At 42.1% G+C, this 17,672-nt stretch overlaps 1 protein-coding gene across 2 annotated transcripts in view; it reads left to right on the top strand.

The window, feature by feature from the left end:
- Positions 1-17,672, top strand: part of ATP8A2 (ATPase phospholipid transporting 8A2) — a 580,506-nt gene that overhangs the window by 76,778 nt on the left and 486,056 nt on the right. For both annotated transcript variants that reach the window (XM_053672924.1, XM_053672925.1), the window contains exon 2: positions 2,955-3,099. In XM_053672924.1, coding sequence (XP_053528899.1) covers positions 2,955-3,099 — 145 coding nt within the window. The remainder of the gene's footprint in view (positions 1-2,954; positions 3,100-17,672) is intronic.

Genomic DNA, 17,672 nt, shown 5'->3' with positions numbered 1-17,672 from the left:
GTTTTGCTTTGTATGGAATAGGGTCTTCATTAGGCAATACATTTGTAACAGAACATTTATTATCCAATATTTAAATTCTTATTTGGAAAAACTGTGATTTCCATTCTTATTTCTTTCAGTGATACTTTTTTGTGTGTGTGCCATTCTTTTCCTCTTCAAGTCCCAGTATGTTCAGCGTTTCTTCTTTTCTTTGGCCCACACTGTCAAAAATCTGAACAAAAATCTTGCAGCATTTTCTTTTGAAATGTTTCTCATGTTCATGGTTTTTCCCCATTTTCCATTTAATTCACGCTTTTATCAACTTGCTTCTAGATTGTAGCATTAATTCTTTTAGCCTGATCTCCTTACCTATAAAGGCTCCCCTCCTTCTGCTCCTACATGCACATCACCGTCAGGGGCATTTCTCTTCTGCACGGAAACCTTCTGTGGCTTTATATGACCTTCAGGAAGAAGTTCAAGCTTTCCCCCTGGGTATTTAAATCATCCACAGTCCGGCTATGGGCTATTTTTTCCTAAGCTTCCTTTTATCTCCTGTCCAATTTGGACCCTTAGTGCTGTTTTTTGTTTGTTTTTTTAATTGGCCCCTGATGCATTTTTGTCTATTGAGCCTTTGCTTATGCTCTTCTGGACCTTCCCTAGAATGTCCTCCCGTCTCCTAATGTAAACCATCCCCCTACTTTAAGGCTCTCAGAGTTGTCCTTAGACCCTGTTCTGACCCCACCCCAAACACGAAAAGTCTGCTTACCTCAGACCCTCCTAAGGGCAGCACCTTCAAACCCACTCTTAGTAACCTGATCATAAACTGAGGCCACTAGCAACCGTGGTTATACTGGTTGATGATTTGGAGAGCTGAAGCCAGATCTTTTGCTTTTGCATTCCCAGCAGTGTCAAACAAGTGACTCTCAGCTTTGGCTGTCCATTAGTATCACTTAAGGGGCTTTAAAAACAAAACAAAATAAAACAGCATCTGGTGGGCTGGGACCAGGGACCAGTGACTTGTGATAGCTGTCTCAGTGATGAAAATATGGAGCCAGATCTGAGAGTCAGTATGTGAACGCAATCTTGCTGTAAACTCTTTTGACCCACACTAGGAGAACGTGGAGTTTGAGCCCTCTGTGCATATGAGTATGTCAGTATATCACTGCGTCTCTGCCAGGAGCATTCAAAGCGATCCTTTATAATTCTGGAGTAAAAATGACTTGCTCAACAAGGAAATATGAATACTCATTATGTGCCAGGCACTAGTCTGGGTGCTGAGGTCACTGCGGTGAACAAAACACATCCCTGCTGTCCTGGAGCCTCTGTCTGCTCTTGGCCACCCAAAGGCAGACCACAAATTAATACCAGGTAATGATGAGGAAAATGAACCAGGATTCTCACATAAGCTAGTTTTAGAGATATCTTCTGTCTGCCTTAAATCAGCCAATGCTTTAAACCCACCCTCCTCTGATACAAGTCTGGGAGCCAGAGCTGGTGGGCCAGCCAGTGTTGAAATAGGAACTCTTGCTTCTGCCGTCCCATATCTGTAAGCAGAGGGCTGAGCAGTGGAGCCAGAGGGAACCCAGAGAGTGGGAGGCTGGAGGGGAGGAGGGGGATGTGAGGGCGGGGTGCAAGGAACAGCCAGGGTGCTGTGGACGCACACCTGGCCTGGGAACAGGGAACCTGCCGTGAGCACCAGACAGTAGTGCCGCTCTCAGTAACCAGTTTCACTTTGCGGTGATGCCTTTCTTATGTTAAGGGTCACAGTAGGATTCTCATCACTTTAAAAAGATGATACACTTAAATAGCCCAAACTTCGTGTTTCAAAATGTTTCTCTATGTCAATGAACATTCTGTGTAGCTGCGAAGTGGATGTTTATTGAAATGATATGCCAGTTTGTGTAATAATTTGCAACATGCATTTCTTTGATAGGTGGAAAGCATGGCAGGTATTAGAGCAAATGTATATGTAATGTACACTTACTCAGGCACCCTTCCCTTGAAGGTCAGTTCTTGAGGTGGGTGTCCCCATCTACTGAGGGATTCTGCCTTGTAGTTGGAGATGCAGTTAAGATCTGTGTGCGCCTGTATGGAGCAGTTTTAGTAATGAGCATAGTATTATTCTCCATGCCCACAGCTCCATTTAGTGAAGGGTATGGGGAGGTTGAGCTCCAGGAGAGAGGCTTGACTCTAGGACTAATATTAAATCTTAAGAAGTAGATTTGCATTGTCTTAACCCCAGAAACAGTAGCTTAAGCAATGAAATAAAAGATCACCGATCTGCGGGTAAATTGGGATTGGTAAAGCTAATTGACTCAGATTGGCAGGCGCCTCTGGAGAGAAGAGCGGTTGGTCGGTTCTAGACAAACGTGAAGCAAGCCCTTCACACCGAGTTTGGGGAATTTCATTTTTAAAGCAATAATGTCTCCTTTCGCCATCCCTTTCTGCGGTGACTGAATGCAAGACACATCCCCTTTGCTGTCATCTTTTTGTTCCTCAACACAGTCCAAGAAGCCGAGAAAACCTAGAGCCGGAGCTCAGTCCCTGGGCATAGAGGGGCAGCTCAGTGGGGCCGGAGGCTCTGACCTCCGCCCTCCCCTTCCTGCCCCCAGCAGCCTACGCCAAGCCCCGCTGCCTGCTCCAGCCGTGTGCCGCAGCCAGCCGGACGGGAGAGAGCGAGCAAGCGCCCGGGCTGGGCTGTGCGGCGAAGCGCAGCTGTCACCCAAGGAGAAGCTCTCTCCCGGGCCCGGAACAGCAGCGGGGGTGGGGCGCAGGGAGGGGGGCGGGGAGGAGCCGGGAGCAGCTGCGTGGCGGGTCTCCAGAGGGAGCCAAGGTACAAAGGCGGGCCCTGCATCGCCCAGAGCATCCTTTCCCTGCTGGACCCCGCCCGCCCGCAGCCTGCTCGCTGCTGCTGCTGCTCTTGCCTGGCGTGACTTCTTTGTGCTGTGTTTTCTGCCCGCGCCTCCTCTCTGCAGGACCTGTTCGTCCTTCTTCGGGCTATAAGAAGGCAGATGATGAGATGTCCCGGGCCACGTCTGTTGGAGACCAGCTGGAGGCACCAGCCCGCACCATTTACCTCAACCAACCGCATCTCAATAAATTCCGTGACAACCAGATCAGGTAGGAGAAGGCGGCTTAGAGACGCAAGAAGCAGTGAATTCACAACTGGAATGGGGCTCATCTCCCTCTTGTTAGCTCTTCCACGCACCTAGCTAGCCCTCACCCCTGTGGGCTTACTCCATCCCCTTCCACTCCCCTCCCCCTCAAGCCTGGCAGTCTACACCTGCACTTCCAACGGAGTCATATGTATTTAGCATCTACCTTTCTCTCCTTTGCATCTATTGCTTGCTGAGGCTGTGTGAGCCCCGAGGAAGTTTTTCTCCAAAATGAGGTCTTACGTTTTTCATCTCTGAGCTCCCTTCCAAGAATTCTCCCTCGTTCTGTTTTAATCTAGTTGAGAGATTTACCTAGCAATTTACAGACCTTAATGTGGGGAACTGCTTTATAAAAGAATACCACAAGTCGTAAGGACTCATATTCAGCTCCAAAAGGTGCAAGACTTTGTTAAGAGGTTTTCATTTGCTGGGAAACTTTGCCCAGAGTTAGCAGGAAGATGGATGGAAGCTAACCTGTGTCTACTCTTTGCTGCCCACTGTGTCAGAGTGCTTTGGCTGTCCTAGCTTTATAAATCCTCATGACCTCCTGAAGAAGGCATTATTATTACAACGAGATTAGGAATCTGAGATAGCAAGATGTTAAATAATGTACCTATGGTCGTACAGCTACTGAATGGCAGAGCCTGAAATAGAACCCAGCCTGCCTGACGACTGAGGCTCAAATTCTCTCTGCTGTGCAAAGCTAGATCATTAGGCACAGGTGTTAATACATTTTCAAATTTCATTAAAATTTCAGGCTTAGATCACTGTCTCTGGGAGTGACTTCAGAGGATGTAGTTCTGTGAGTGGCTCAGAACACCAAGTTCAGGTGTAGGGAATTAACTGATAACCCGAATTCCAATTCAGTGTTCTTTCTAGAAAGCTGTGGCTAAAACTTTGTTGTTGTTCCATGTTTAAGTATTCCACTAGAGTGACAGGATGTGCACAGGCTGCTCAGTCTGACACCCTTATTTAGAAACACCCGGCATTATTGTAGCTTGATAGAATGTGTCGTAGAATAATGGTGCCATTACCTGAAGGTGATACCCTTATTTATTAAAGAAGTGTTAGATTATCCTGGCTTTATTTTGGGTTTTAAGAATGACCACTGGGGCATATCTTATACTTAAAAGTGTAGCTTAGAATAGCTGAGGCCAAATTCAGATAGTGAGTGGGCTTGGCTTAAGATACAGAGCATCAAGCACAGTTAGTTACCACTTCACATACTAGGATGGCTTTAACCAAAAAGACGATAACAAGTGTTGAAGAGGATGTGCAGAAATTGGAATCCTCGTATATTACTGATGGGAATGAAAAATGGTGTGGCTACTTTGGATAACAGATTGGCAGTTCCTCAAAAGGTTGAATGTAAAGTTACCATATGATCTAGTAATTCTACTCCTAGCTATAAATAACCAAGGGAAGTGGAAACATGTCCACATAAAAACTGTACACAAATATTTATAGCAGCAATATTCCTAAAAGCTAAAAAGTGGAAACAATCCAAATGTCTATCAGCTGATGAATGAATGAATGAAAGGTAGTACAGGCCTACAATGGAATGTTATTCAGCCATAAAAGGAATGAAGTACTGACACATCCTACAACATGGGTGAACCTCGGAAACATGCTGTGAAAGAAGCCAGTAACCAAAAAGCCTCATCTTACAGGCATACCCCCGAGATTTTGTGGGTTCAGTTTGAGCCACCACCCTAAAGTAAGTATCGTACTAAAGTGAGTCCTAATCTTTTTTTGGTGGAGGTTCTTCCCTTTGATCAGTAAAGAACGTAACATCTGCGAAGTGCAATAAAATGAAGAGCAACAAAAAGAGGCATGCCTCTATGTGATTCCATTTATATGCAATGCCCAGAAGAGGCCAATCTGTTGAGACCTAGGTAGGTTAGTGGTTCTTGGGGCCGGGGAAGGAGGAGTGATGGCTAGTGTGCGTGGGGTTTCATTTGGGGCGCTGCTCACACAACTCTGTGTAGATACTTGGACTCATTTAGAACTCTGCACTGGCAATGTAGTTCCATTTCCTCAGACCTTGTCATATGTGTTTGGAGTTAACGACTTTTAAAAAGATAAAATTTCTTCTTAAAAAGATGTCTACTGTATAAGAATATGGTATTGAAGAGTCACTTTTAAACTGTAGGATATTTTCACAAAATACTTTAGCAATATTTTTGCTTAGTTTCTATTTAATTTTGGTATCCATTTGTACACGCTTAAAACTGGGAGAATGAATAAGGGTCTTTGTTTTTGCCTAAATTCTCCAGTTTCCATGGAAAATGAAGATTTTTAAAAAGCCTTGGAAAAGGGACCTCACAATCTGTTTGTAATCAAGACTTAAAGCTGACTTTTGAGACTGACTTTACTATTGGTCAGAGCGATTTCCAGTACCACCTGCTTTATAGTTTGATTTGTACTTTTTTAGGGTAGGCAGGAATTAATATGGGAATGTGCAGTGAAGGTTAGCTAGGAATAAAGTTAGGTAGAAACAAATTATTCTATTTAAAGCCTTATGTAACTATATAATTGAATTAGCTGAATATTAATGTAGCAAACATTAAATTTTATAGAATTTCTGAGTTCATGGCTTATACTATAAGTACACATTTCAGAATGTACTGAATTGAGTCCAAGAAATTAAAATGTGCCCCTTGCTGTCCTAGAGAATGGCCTTTGACTGTTTGTTTCACCTTGACTGTGTATTCAAATAAGAATTGCTAATGGTTTTGTGACTCAGTTTATTTATTATAAAGCATCTTGGCATTATAGTTTAAGGACTTTACAAAATGTTGAGCCACACTATTTTAGCACTTTAATATTGCTGAAGTCAAGTTATATGAAAATACTGATTTTTAAAAATAAGATTTTTAAATCTTGGCCATGAATGCTTGCTGAATGTTGATAAAGCTATTCAAAGGAGTGTTTTCATAAAAGTAAGTTCTTAAAGGATTTCTTTTTCTTAATATAATTTTTCTTGAGAAAAGTTAAATTTTTTTTGAGGCTTGGTGTGGAGTGTTGATCCTAGATTGTTTGCTCCCAAATTGAGATATTTGAGGAGAATAGACCACCTGGGACAGATGAGGCTGCTGCTAATCCATGGGACTATTGGGAGGCGGTCCACCTCATGAGGCCGGCCCTTGCTGGAGTGGTTTTCTCACTTACCTCCCCCACTCCAGGCCCTTTCTGGCTTGGGACCGTGAGGATCGTGGCAGTTGATTGTGTCTACCTTCATGAGCAACTGGCATTTGAAATTCAGGGAAGAGATCAACGTTTGCTAAAGATGGAGGTGGCTGCTGGGTGCTGGGAGAGGCCAGTGAGGTGTGGTGTGGTAAGCTCAGGACTGGGATTGGAGGCCTAGGGTTAATGTCTGGGCTAGTGTGTCCAAGAAAGAGGCCGGGCCTGGTGAGTAGGAGGGCGAAGGTCACCACGGAGGTTGACTGTGGCTTTGTCACCCCCAGGGGAATGTGTAACCTGGTAACTACAAATTCCAAGCAATTCTTTGACAGACCGGGGGCGTCTGTGCCATTCGTTGGATGTGGGTGTCTTCTCCAAACCTTGTTCTTGACGCTGAAAACAGTATATGTTTGATTAGGAGCTGTGGCGGGATGCAGTTTTCCATTACTGAAGCCAAAAAATTTGGATTATCATAATTATGGAGAAGTATGACATGGTCTTTTTCTCCTAGACATTGATTTCCTAGGGTCTTTACCATGAGGACAGCTGTGACCTCCTTTATCCTGTAGAAATGCTAATTAATGGACTATTTGCAAAGTATGTGTCTATGTCTAGGGTTTAACAGGGATATGCAACCTTTTGGCATCTCGGGTCCGCACTGGAAGAAGAAGAGTTGTCTTAGGCCACACAGTAAATACACTGCAATCTGTAATCACAAAATGATCTCATAGTGTTTTAAATTTGTGGTTTTGTGTTGGGCCACATCCACAGTCGTCCTGGGTCGCACACGGCCTGCGGGCCTGGAGCCGGACACCCTGGCACCGTGCCAGTATATGTCTGCCTAGCAAGATGCCCTTTTCCTGAAGCGTACACCATCCTCTTCTAAATGTTTTTAAAGCTTTATGGGAAAGCTTTAACTCACCCATCTAAAGTGTACAGTTCAGTTGTTTTTAGTGTATTTGCAAATCGTGTAGACATCACCACAGTGAACTTGAGAGCATTTTCATGGCGTCCAGAAGAAACCTGTGCCCTTAGCTGTCATCTTGCTGCTCCTTCCTCTCCCATCCCTGAGCAATCGCTGGTCTACTTTCTATCGCTATAGAACTCCCTGTTCTGGACTGTTCATGAGAATGATATCACTCCCTTTTAAGCATAATTTTATTTTATTTATTTATTTTTTGACAGAGGGGAAGGGAAGGAGAAAGAGAGGGCGACAAACATTGATTGATTGCCTTTTGCACATTTCTGAACCCACAGCCTAGACATCTGCCCTGGCTGGGAATCGAACCTGAGACCTTTGGGTGTGTGGGACAACACCCGACCCACTGAGCCACACCAGCCAGAGCCATATGCAGTCATTCTATGGGGTTACCAGACACCATTTGAAATAGTGACTTTTAAGGCTGTGAGGTCTTTTTCTTCTGTGTTTCAAATGAGGTCTTCAAAGCAGGTTAGGAATGTTGATAGACAGCAGTTTTGAATGAGTCACTGGTTTCAGGCGGCAGTTTTAACTAGCAAAAGTCCTCATTAGAGCAAGCACTTGAATTCAGTCAGGCTATTGCATTTTTTCAGGTTGGGTTGTCTTAAAGGAAAGTTGGTGTATAGGCATATTTTGTGGGTTTTAAGTTTGAAGCAGAGTCTCACCTCTGCAGAAAGGGAAGTGAGCAGCGTGTGGCTGGTTTCACAGTGTCGGTGTGCGATGTTGTGCTGAAGACGGTATTTTTGTCTTGAGGAATGAAGAGAAATCATCTTTAAAAACCAGTTGTGAATGAGTAGTGGTGATAGACAGTATGTGTGATACAATATCTCTATTACCGAGTACACTAAGGAGGAGTGATTCTCCTTTAAGTGTTTAAAGCTGCAGAATTCAGGTAAGATCTGGTCTTAACATTTGGGCTACTTCTAGTTTAACAAAGAAACAATACCAGGATCGGAGTAACAGTCGTAATTTTCTTTTAGTTCATGTAAAGATGAGTGTTTTAAAAACTAAGGTTTATATAACTCATTTTAGACAACTGCCCATGTCAAGATTGGCAAAGGTGAATGTGTACAAAAGTTTGCGTCATGACTAATCAATTATGTTGAAAGCATTCCATTTTTAAAACAGTCTCAAGATTGTCTTCTGTGTACAGTTTTAATTTATCTATTTATATATTGTAATAAAATTATATGTATTTAAAGTATACCGCATGATGATTCGATATTTATATAGACAGTGAAATACTACAGTCAAGCTAATTAACATATAATCTCTTGACAGTTACCATTCACTGTATTTAAATCAGAGGCCGATCTACTTGATTAATGTCCAAACCACCCCCTCCAGTCATCCTGTATTTTCAGACCATGGATATCACAGCATACAGAGTCCTTAATTTAAACATACCAGTAGCAATTAAAGCCATAGGAAATGCTTGTAATTAGAACTTTTATTAGGTTTACACCGCTGGACAAGGCTTTTGAGACATTCTGCAGAAGAAATATTTAAATTGAGGGGCCTTTGTCACTGAGTGCTTCAGGTAGCCATTAAACAAATGAGCTTTCTTGAAATGTATTTTCAGGAACGTAAATGTCAGCCTTGGGCCAGTTTTGTACATGATGTTTCTGAGGAAGCCGCAGCTGTCTAGAAGGGGCTGGTGCGGTGCTCTCTCTCAGCGGGCCCCGTGCAGCCCAGGACAGCTGGGGATATGGCCACACCCCAAACTGTAAATTTACTTAAAACATCATGATATTTTTTGTGTGTGATTATGTGTCACAATGTATTTAATATGTGGCCCAAGGCAACTCTTCTTCCAGTGTGGCTCCGAGACGCCGAAAGCTTAGACATCCCTGGTGGGTGTATGTGGAGCATGTTTTGAATTTACTAAAGAAACATCAATCCATTCCCATTCATGAAAACTGGTGAAGGCGTTTGGTTTGAGAGTTCTAGTCAGCAACTTATTTCCCCTTGCTTCCGTTCCCGATTCTATGAACTCTTACTGTCTCCTCTGAATTTGTGAGCACTTCTGAATCTTCCAGATAAAAAGGGTTAAGCATTAGGATTTCTGAAAAACACAAGTTAAAATTTACCCGAAATTGGAGGAGAATAAGGAGATATGACAGTGTCTCCTCCACTGAATCACATCTTAGGACAGAAAATGTACATTGGTGCAGGAAATGGGGAATTGCAAATATACTTTGTATTGGGAATGGTACTGCACCAATGTTATTTAGATGGCGACAGGAAGCATTTGTTTGTTTAATGTTTGATCTCGCTGTGTGGAAGTTCAAAAAGTAGGCAGCTACGTGGACTGCAGAGAATAGTGTGGTCAGAGTTTTGTCTTGTGACTTGTGTGTAGCTTTCTAGAAAGTAACATCTAAGTGTGCGTTCTACTTACGGCTGAGCCACTCAATGGACAGTAAAAGCTTATTCAGAAATGCTACTCAGCAACCCTTTCAGGAGGGACAATGCTTAGAGAGAACAAAAGCAGAGGTATGACCGCGGTTGCGATGCGGGGACTTTCTACAAAGAAATTTCCTGAAATCCACGAGGTTGGGTTTGATCATTTAAATGCTGATCTTTTCTCTGAAATGAAAGCCAGCTGTTCAGAACTTAAATAATAGGTTTTTACTATCCTTACTAATTTGATGTTATAGTATAAAGGAATTTGGGGTTGAGTTGAGGTGTTGCTGGCCCTCCTGAGGGGTCATTCTGTATGTCTCGGTGGCCGTCGCACGTGCTGTCACTCACTCCAGAGGATCCTGGAGAGCCAGCAGGGTCACCTGCCTGAGATGTGACATCAGCTGCAGAGTGGGTCTGGCTCTGTCACAGAAGTTCCACGTTTTTCGTCAGTGGTCTCCAAACTTTTTTGATCACATATCCCATCGGTAAGACTTTTTACCATGAACATTTAATATTTATATTAAAATGTCTACAGATGCATCACTATCATTACTTACTATCTTCAAGGCCCAAGTGTATTTGCCAAGATTCTTAGTTAAAAATCGTGGATATGAATCCTTATTGTCAATATTCTTGATTATTTTGAATGTATTTGGCTGACTGATCAGATCTGATTAAATTATCCTAATGTTTGCCGAGATCGGTGTGGCTCATTTGGTTGGGTACCGTCTCATCAGTCAGGGTGTGTAAAAGAGGTAACTGATCTATGTTTTTCTCTCACATCAATGCTTCTCTCCCTCTCTTTCTCCCTCCCTTCCCCTCTCTCTAAAAATAAATGCAATCTTAAAAAAAACTATTCTAATGTTTAACCTAGAAAACTTATTTTGAAGAGCTTTTATTAAGAAGAGAAGTGTCACCCTAGCTCAGTGTGGCTCAGTCGGTTGGAGCGTTCTCTATAGACTGAAGGGTTGCAGGTTTGATTTGCAGTCAGGGCACATACCTGGGCTGAGGGTTCGATCCCTGGTTGGGGCACATGGGAAGGCAACCAGTCAATGTTTCGCTCTCTCTGGGTCCCCCTTCCTTTCTCTTTAAAATAGTAATGAAAAAAAATGTCCTCAGGTGAGGATTTAAAAAAAAAGTGTCAATTCCACTTCTTAAAAATTTACTTGTCATTTACTTGCTTGACACTTTCGATCTGTGATTTGTTTCACGGCATGAGTCTTAAGCCAGTCTTTTGGGGGGAGGTTAGTTTAGTTGAAATTAGATAATCCATAAGTTCACCTAGCTAGACACAGAAACTGAAATACATAGTACTAAGCAGGGAGAACAGAAGGGAGGCTACCACTGTCTCCATTTCAATCATCTCAAACTGACACAAAATACCGTAGCCTGGGGGGCTTGACCAAGAGAACTTTATTTTCTCACAGTTCCAGAAGCTGAAATTCTAAGATCAGGGTGCCAGCGTGGTGAGGCCTTTCTGGTTTGCAGACAGCTGCCTTCTGGCTTGTCCTGACACGGTAAAGAGAAACCAAGCTCTCCTGGTGTCTTCTTATAAGGACACTCACTAATCCCAGCAAGTGGGGGTGGGTGCACTCTCACTACCTTACATCAACTTAATCACCTCCAAAGGCCCCGTTAGAAGGATTTTCCGGAGACACAGTTCAGGCCATGGCCATAGCACCCCCATTCTAGATCTTCCCCTCCAACGGAGTTGTATAGGACCATGTGGGGGCACCAGTGTCAACCCGGTCAATAAATGTTATTGAAGTTTGATTTTTTGGCATGTACATATAAATTCTAACCCGACATTTGGAATACACTAGGAACGTATTTCGGTCCCTTTCTATCAGGACTGAAGAGTTGGGGCTGGGTGGTCGGTTGCAGCTCTGCAGGGCCAGGCTGGGGGAAATCTACCAGTGAGTGGGAAGATGGGTAGAGGTCAGCCCGGGAGGTAAGGTATAGTTCCTGTAGGGAGGACATCTAGCTAGGGGAACAGCACATGCAAAGGAGCAGGAGAGTGTAACAGCTGAGTGCCTTTCCAGGGGAGACTGTGAAAGTCAGGGATGATGGATGATGTGCTGTGAGAGGCCAAGCTCCTGGAGATGGGTTAACTGTAGCCAGGAAAGCTTTTAAAGGGGCAAGTGACATTATATTTGTATTTGAGATCCTGGCTGTGGTGTGTGTGTGTGCCCACATGCTCTGCTTTAGTAGGAGCACATTAGGCTATGGTAATTGCCCAGGGAGGGGTTTTGGGCTGTAACGTTATAGGAGAAAAAAGTCACTAGGGGCTGTGAGTGGATGGAGGAATAGACAAGTGCGGTTCTCAGGGTTTCCATTTTGGGGACAGGGAAGGTGGTGACATTCTCACTTGTATTCCTGGGGATTAAAAAAATCGACTTCCAATAGTTGGTTTGGGACAAGATCATTGACTTCAAAACAGCACAAACTCCCTTCTATCTCAGTATTAGACTGCCCCGGGGGCGGGTGGATCAGAAAGGGGTACATGACATGCTGTTCACTGTGTCAGGAAGGTAGGTGTCTCTCAGTTCTCCAGAAACAGGGGAGTGGCACTAGTCCTACCGGAGAGACACTCCCATTTTTGACAGATCTTTCCCTACCTCTAGATAGGTTTGATTCCAAAATACTCAACTTTGTAAACAGGAACTACAATAATGTCATACCTCATAAACTGGTAAGAATTAGGTGAGAATGTATATACAACCCAAGGTGCAGTATTAGATGTACTGTGTCCAGAGAGATGCTGACAATCTATATTAGTGATTACTAATACTGCTCTTTTATGCAACTTGTGTTGCTCTCTACCCAGGTATTTTATAACTAAAACATTCAGTTGATCGACCCTCACTTGGGGAAAGGAAGGTGTACTTGCATATCACCCTGTGCAAGGGACATAGACTACTGAAGAGTAAATATGCAGACTGAAGAATAATAAGGTCAACTTCAGGTATCAGGGGCTTTTGCATGTATTTTCCTAGCTCGCGACTTCTATAAGCAAGCATGCTCTACTGGGAGCATTGAGACAGGGCTAAGGTGTGTTTGAGGGTGTGTGTATGTTGTTAAATCAAGAAATTGGCTTCTTCTTTTGTAGTTTTGTGTGAACAAAGTTGGGTTAAATTCACATTGAACTCACCATGGCTCCCCACTGCAAACCAATGCCAACTAAGGTTCTTTACTACAGAATGGTACAACCTTAAACTTGGTCTAAATGAATAACTAGGATGTTATTGGATCGTGCATACAGAGCCTGGATCTGTCCCTCCCACTCTTCCCCCCACCCTTTCCCCTTGTTTTGGACTGTCGACTTTTCAGCCATTTGGATTCTGCTTTGAATCTTTCTAAGGAATTTGGCACCGTGTGTAATATTTAATCTGAATACTTAATTGTACATTCAGTTATATGAAGGAATATTCTTCAAATTATCCAATCAAAAATATGACTCCTTTATTTCTATTGCAGTAAAGGTTGAAGGTTTTGAAAGTGTTATTGTCTAGCATGTGAAGTGTGTTAACCAAGCCCTGACAATTTAAAAATAGAGCTCTTTACTTTAAAACAGTACGTCTACTTGCTGAGTAGTATCATAATTACCTCGCCAGTATTCCATCTTTGTGAAAATTGCCTCATATTAAATTTTTAATGTTACCTTTACAAATTATAGTTTATTAATCATTTCAGTGTTGATACATTGAATAAATTGAATTATTTCATGTAATGACTATGCCAAGGGCAGACAGAACCGTTAACTTCTCAGTATTCCTGTTTTGCTTGTCAGCTGTCACAGGGTTTCTTTGCCATTCGTATTTCAATAGTTTTATTCACTATATGTGCTTAGACATTATGAGAGAAGTCATTTGAAGTACTGGAAGGAGTGTGTGTGTATATATATACCATATTATTTAATTATTCTCTAAATGGAGGTCTCGATATGGGTTAGCCATATCTGTAAGCCAAACATTATAGGTATTACAAAGTTGGGGAACTTCAAAGCAAAAATAACATAATGGGAAGCCCCTCCCGATACCTTTACTGATCTCCTTCCACCATTTTGTGTGAATGTGTACAAAGCCCATGCCTACAGCTTATACTTCATTTGGCCTACAGGTGAACATCTGTCTCCATTGGGAACTTGCTAATTCACCTGGTGAACCATTCTAGTCCTGCTTACCTGATGCGGAAAGTTCCTTCCTTACACTGAGGCTTCCGTGATTAATACCTGTAAAGACAACAGTGGCTGATCCATACGCAGTAGCAAATATTTTTAGTCACTATAACAAAATATTAATTCTAATGTCAATTTGAATTAGTATTCATGGACTGTCATGCCTTTAATAGTGCTCTTAATGTTTAGTGTGATAGTCATAGACTCATTTGCAGAGAAAAGTTCTGTAGTGTTGTCCCAGGGAGGGCATGTGGCCCCTTGTGTGCCGGGCTTTCTACTATATTCTTGGGAAAATGGGAGTTTTCTTATTTAACGAAGTTAATTGATGACTGCTCTCATTTATACTGTTCCTGTATTCAACAAAAAGGAAAGTGTGGGTTGGAGAAGGTTTTTATATTTTTGCCCTTAAAACCGTACCTCAAACTCTGAAACTCCATGTTAATATGTATGAATTTTGAGGAAATTCTGAAAAAGCTGGGGGCTGTCAGCAGACTGATAATGTTTTCATGTTTCTTTTCCAGTTTCTGAGGACCACATATGTATTCTAGTTTTTGTGGTCCATTTACTAGTATTTTCTTTGGGGTACAGAGTACAGTGTTCCAAAACTTTTTAAATCACATGTCACACATTTAACTAGACAAGAAACTATTTTTAAAACAGTGCTGGCATTTGCTGTAGAGTAAAATAAGTGTTTTATGGAAAGCAACCATGACATTTAAGGATTTTGAAATAGCGGATCACTTTGTAAGAAAGTTAGCTGACTTTGATTTTAAATCACAATACTTTTTACATAAGTAGCTTGAAAACATTGATTTTACATTATTCATAGCTAAATATCTATTCTCACATAACAGTTGGAGATAAATTGATTATGAATCCTGTTTTTTTTTTTAACTGTTGTACTAAGGAACTTTATACATTTTGATATTGTGGGACACTACCCTTAGAAAATGGGAATACAGTAAGAATATATAGCCTTTTAAAGAAATGTGCATGCTGTTTACCTTTGGAAATACATTTAGTATTTTGAAAATTAGAACACTATAAAAAGCTGTCCACATCTACCCATGGAATAATAATGTTTATGCCGTAATGAGCGAAGCCATGACTGCGTTCTGCAGGAGTGCTGGAATCACATGGGAGTTTCCAAGGTGTAGCTTCTTCTCAGTAAGACCTTAAAGATAGTCTCTAACTGAAAAATGAATTATCCCCCAAAACTTTTGCCAAGATTCACATACCCCATAAAATGATCAAATACATTTTTTTTTGTGGAATTTGCAAAAGATACCACTGCTGATGCTTGCTGTTGCCTCATTTTCGAGTTCTGGTGGTGCTTGCGCCCCGAGGGCCCTTACCCCCCCCTTCCTGTTGGTGAGCGGGGTGAAACCAACTTGTCTGTTAGCTGGCGAGACCATGATATATAGATTCTTCTTTTTAGAAAAACTTTACATCGCATAAGAAAAATCTAGGTTAATTTGATCTAGGCGGGCTTGATTTCTGTTGGAAAGTAGCATTCCAGGTGAATTTGTTGAAGGTGGTCTTCGTTTATTGTCACCCCCAACCTGCAGTGCATACTTCATAGAATCATTGTGAGGATTAAGTGAGTTAATACAGGGTCTGGCACAAACAAGTCCCCTGTTTTATTACAAAATCATAAACATGTAATTCTGTAACATAACAATATATTCACACTCAAGCACACCATATGCCATTTTAGGTAAAATGTTCAAGTTAAAACTATATGTTATTACACCCATATTATTACCCTACCAACCACAGCAAAGCAGGCCTTACTTCTGCCGGACCCTGTATGTGTGAAGCACATTAAAGACTGCCTGGCTGAGTGCTTTATATATTTTGATATTATTTACGTTTTTTAAAAAGATTTTATTTGTTTGTTTTTAGAGAAAAGGTAAGTGACAGAGAAAGAGAGGGGGAGAAACATCAATGTGTGGTTGCCTCTTGCATACCCCTTACTGAGGACCTGGCCTGCAACTCAGGCATGTGCCCTGACTGGGAATTGAACCTGTGACCCCTGGGTTCACAGGCCTGTACTTCATTCACTGAGCTATACCAGCCAAGGCTGTTATTTGCAGTTTGGTTAGTATATTTGGCAATAACTTTTTTACCAAACAGAGTAGAATAGCACTTGAATTAAAAAAAACAAGCAGGTTTTAAATTGCCTTAGAGATGAAAAGGTAATGTGCAAATTGGATAGGATGAGTATCTTCTAAAGAACATTTTCTTTTTGCAGCAACCTGATTTTTAAGATTAATTTTAGTATATGCCTGAGGTTAGCATGGAGAATTTTAAATTAAGTGTTTATTGGAAAAATGGTAATGGAAAAACTATGTGAATAGCCAGAGAGGGAAGGCAATTAGGTAAAGTAAGAGGGGCAAAGCAAACCTAGATGGTAAGTCTTGGCTCTTCCAGGGACCAGCTGAATGAGTGTTTCCTCATTGGTCAGACAGGAAGCACACTCCTCTTAGAGGCTTGCTGTGATGCTAAATGAGGTTACAAGTGAGAAAAGTCTAGAGAGTAATGTACTGTGGATACGGTATATCCCATCTTCCATGACAGGTCTGATAGGCTGGCTTACTGGTTTATTCTTTTTCTTTTCTTTTTAATCGTGATAAAAACATATAACACAAAATTTACTATTGTAACCATTTAAGTGTACAGCTAAGTAGCTAAGTACATTCACATTGTTGTGTGACCATGGCCACCGTCCATCTCCAGAACTTTTTCACCTTCCCAAACTGAGACTTTACACCCATTCAGCAACTCCCCACGCCGCGCCTCCCACCCGCCCCCGAGGCTCTGCTTTCTGTCTCTGTGAATCGCTCTCCTCTAAGGCCCTCATGTAACAGTCTTACTGCTCTTTGAAATAGTAAATCTTCATCATCATAGGGGGTTTTGTTACTTTATCAAATTGTGATTTTTTTATGGTGTCTCTATCTTCTATGCTTTGTCTTACATCTTCCTGTGTGCCATGGCAAGCTCCAGTTTTTAAAAAAATGAGGGAAAGAAGGGGAAGGTTCAAGTGAAAGAACCTGTATAAAGGACACACAGTTGTGGATAACTGGGTGGCGATTGATGATGAGAGTGGTGGGCGGGGTATGGGGCAACAGGGGAAAAATTGGCACAGCTGTAATTGAACAACAATTAAAAAATAGGTATAAAAATGGAAAGGATGTTCAAATTACATTTTTCCTCCCCATTTCTGCAGCCTGCTCAAACTTACTACACCCGTTTTCTCTGATGATGCTGGGGTAGATTTGGGCCACCCCAGGAGCAGTGGGGAGAATCGGAGGGTGAGGAAGAAGCTCGGTGGGATGAGCATGGGGTTTTACGCCAGATCTGCTTTGTCAACAAGATGGTTTCTGTTGCCCTAGCTCAGGGTCTAATTTCTGCACTTCTACCATGATGCCCTTCTTCTGTGCCTGTTGCCCTTCCAGGTGGTTTCATTCTAAAATGGTGAAGGTGCTGCGATTCTCCCTGTTCAGTGACCATTGCTACTTTTATTCTGTCTTCAGGGAGATACACATGACCATTCTTACCCTGTCCCAGGCTCACTATTCCAACTCCCCCATACCCCTCTTCCTGTGATCTGGCTGCAGTGAGTTACTCACTGGGTCTTTAATCAAAGTATTTTCCTTAGAATGTTCTTTTTTCCCTCCTGGTGACCTCTGTCTTTTAAGGCTTAGGTCTCATATCCTGTAAGAAGCATTTTCTTCCTTGCCCTGCATCCCACCCTTTGCAGGTTGAACCATCCCCTGCTTGGACCACCACATTG

Source organism: Artibeus jamaicensis, unplaced genomic scaffold, assembly GCF_021234435.1.
Source record: "Artibeus jamaicensis isolate MK-2021 breed Jamaican fruit bat unplaced genomic scaffold, CSHL_Jam_final contig_793, whole genome shotgun sequence".
NCBI lineage: Eukaryota > Metazoa > Chordata > Mammalia > Chiroptera > Phyllostomidae > Artibeus > Artibeus jamaicensis.
Note: the sequence above shows the minus strand (reverse complement) of the source record. Positions and strands in the feature narration are given on the sequence as shown.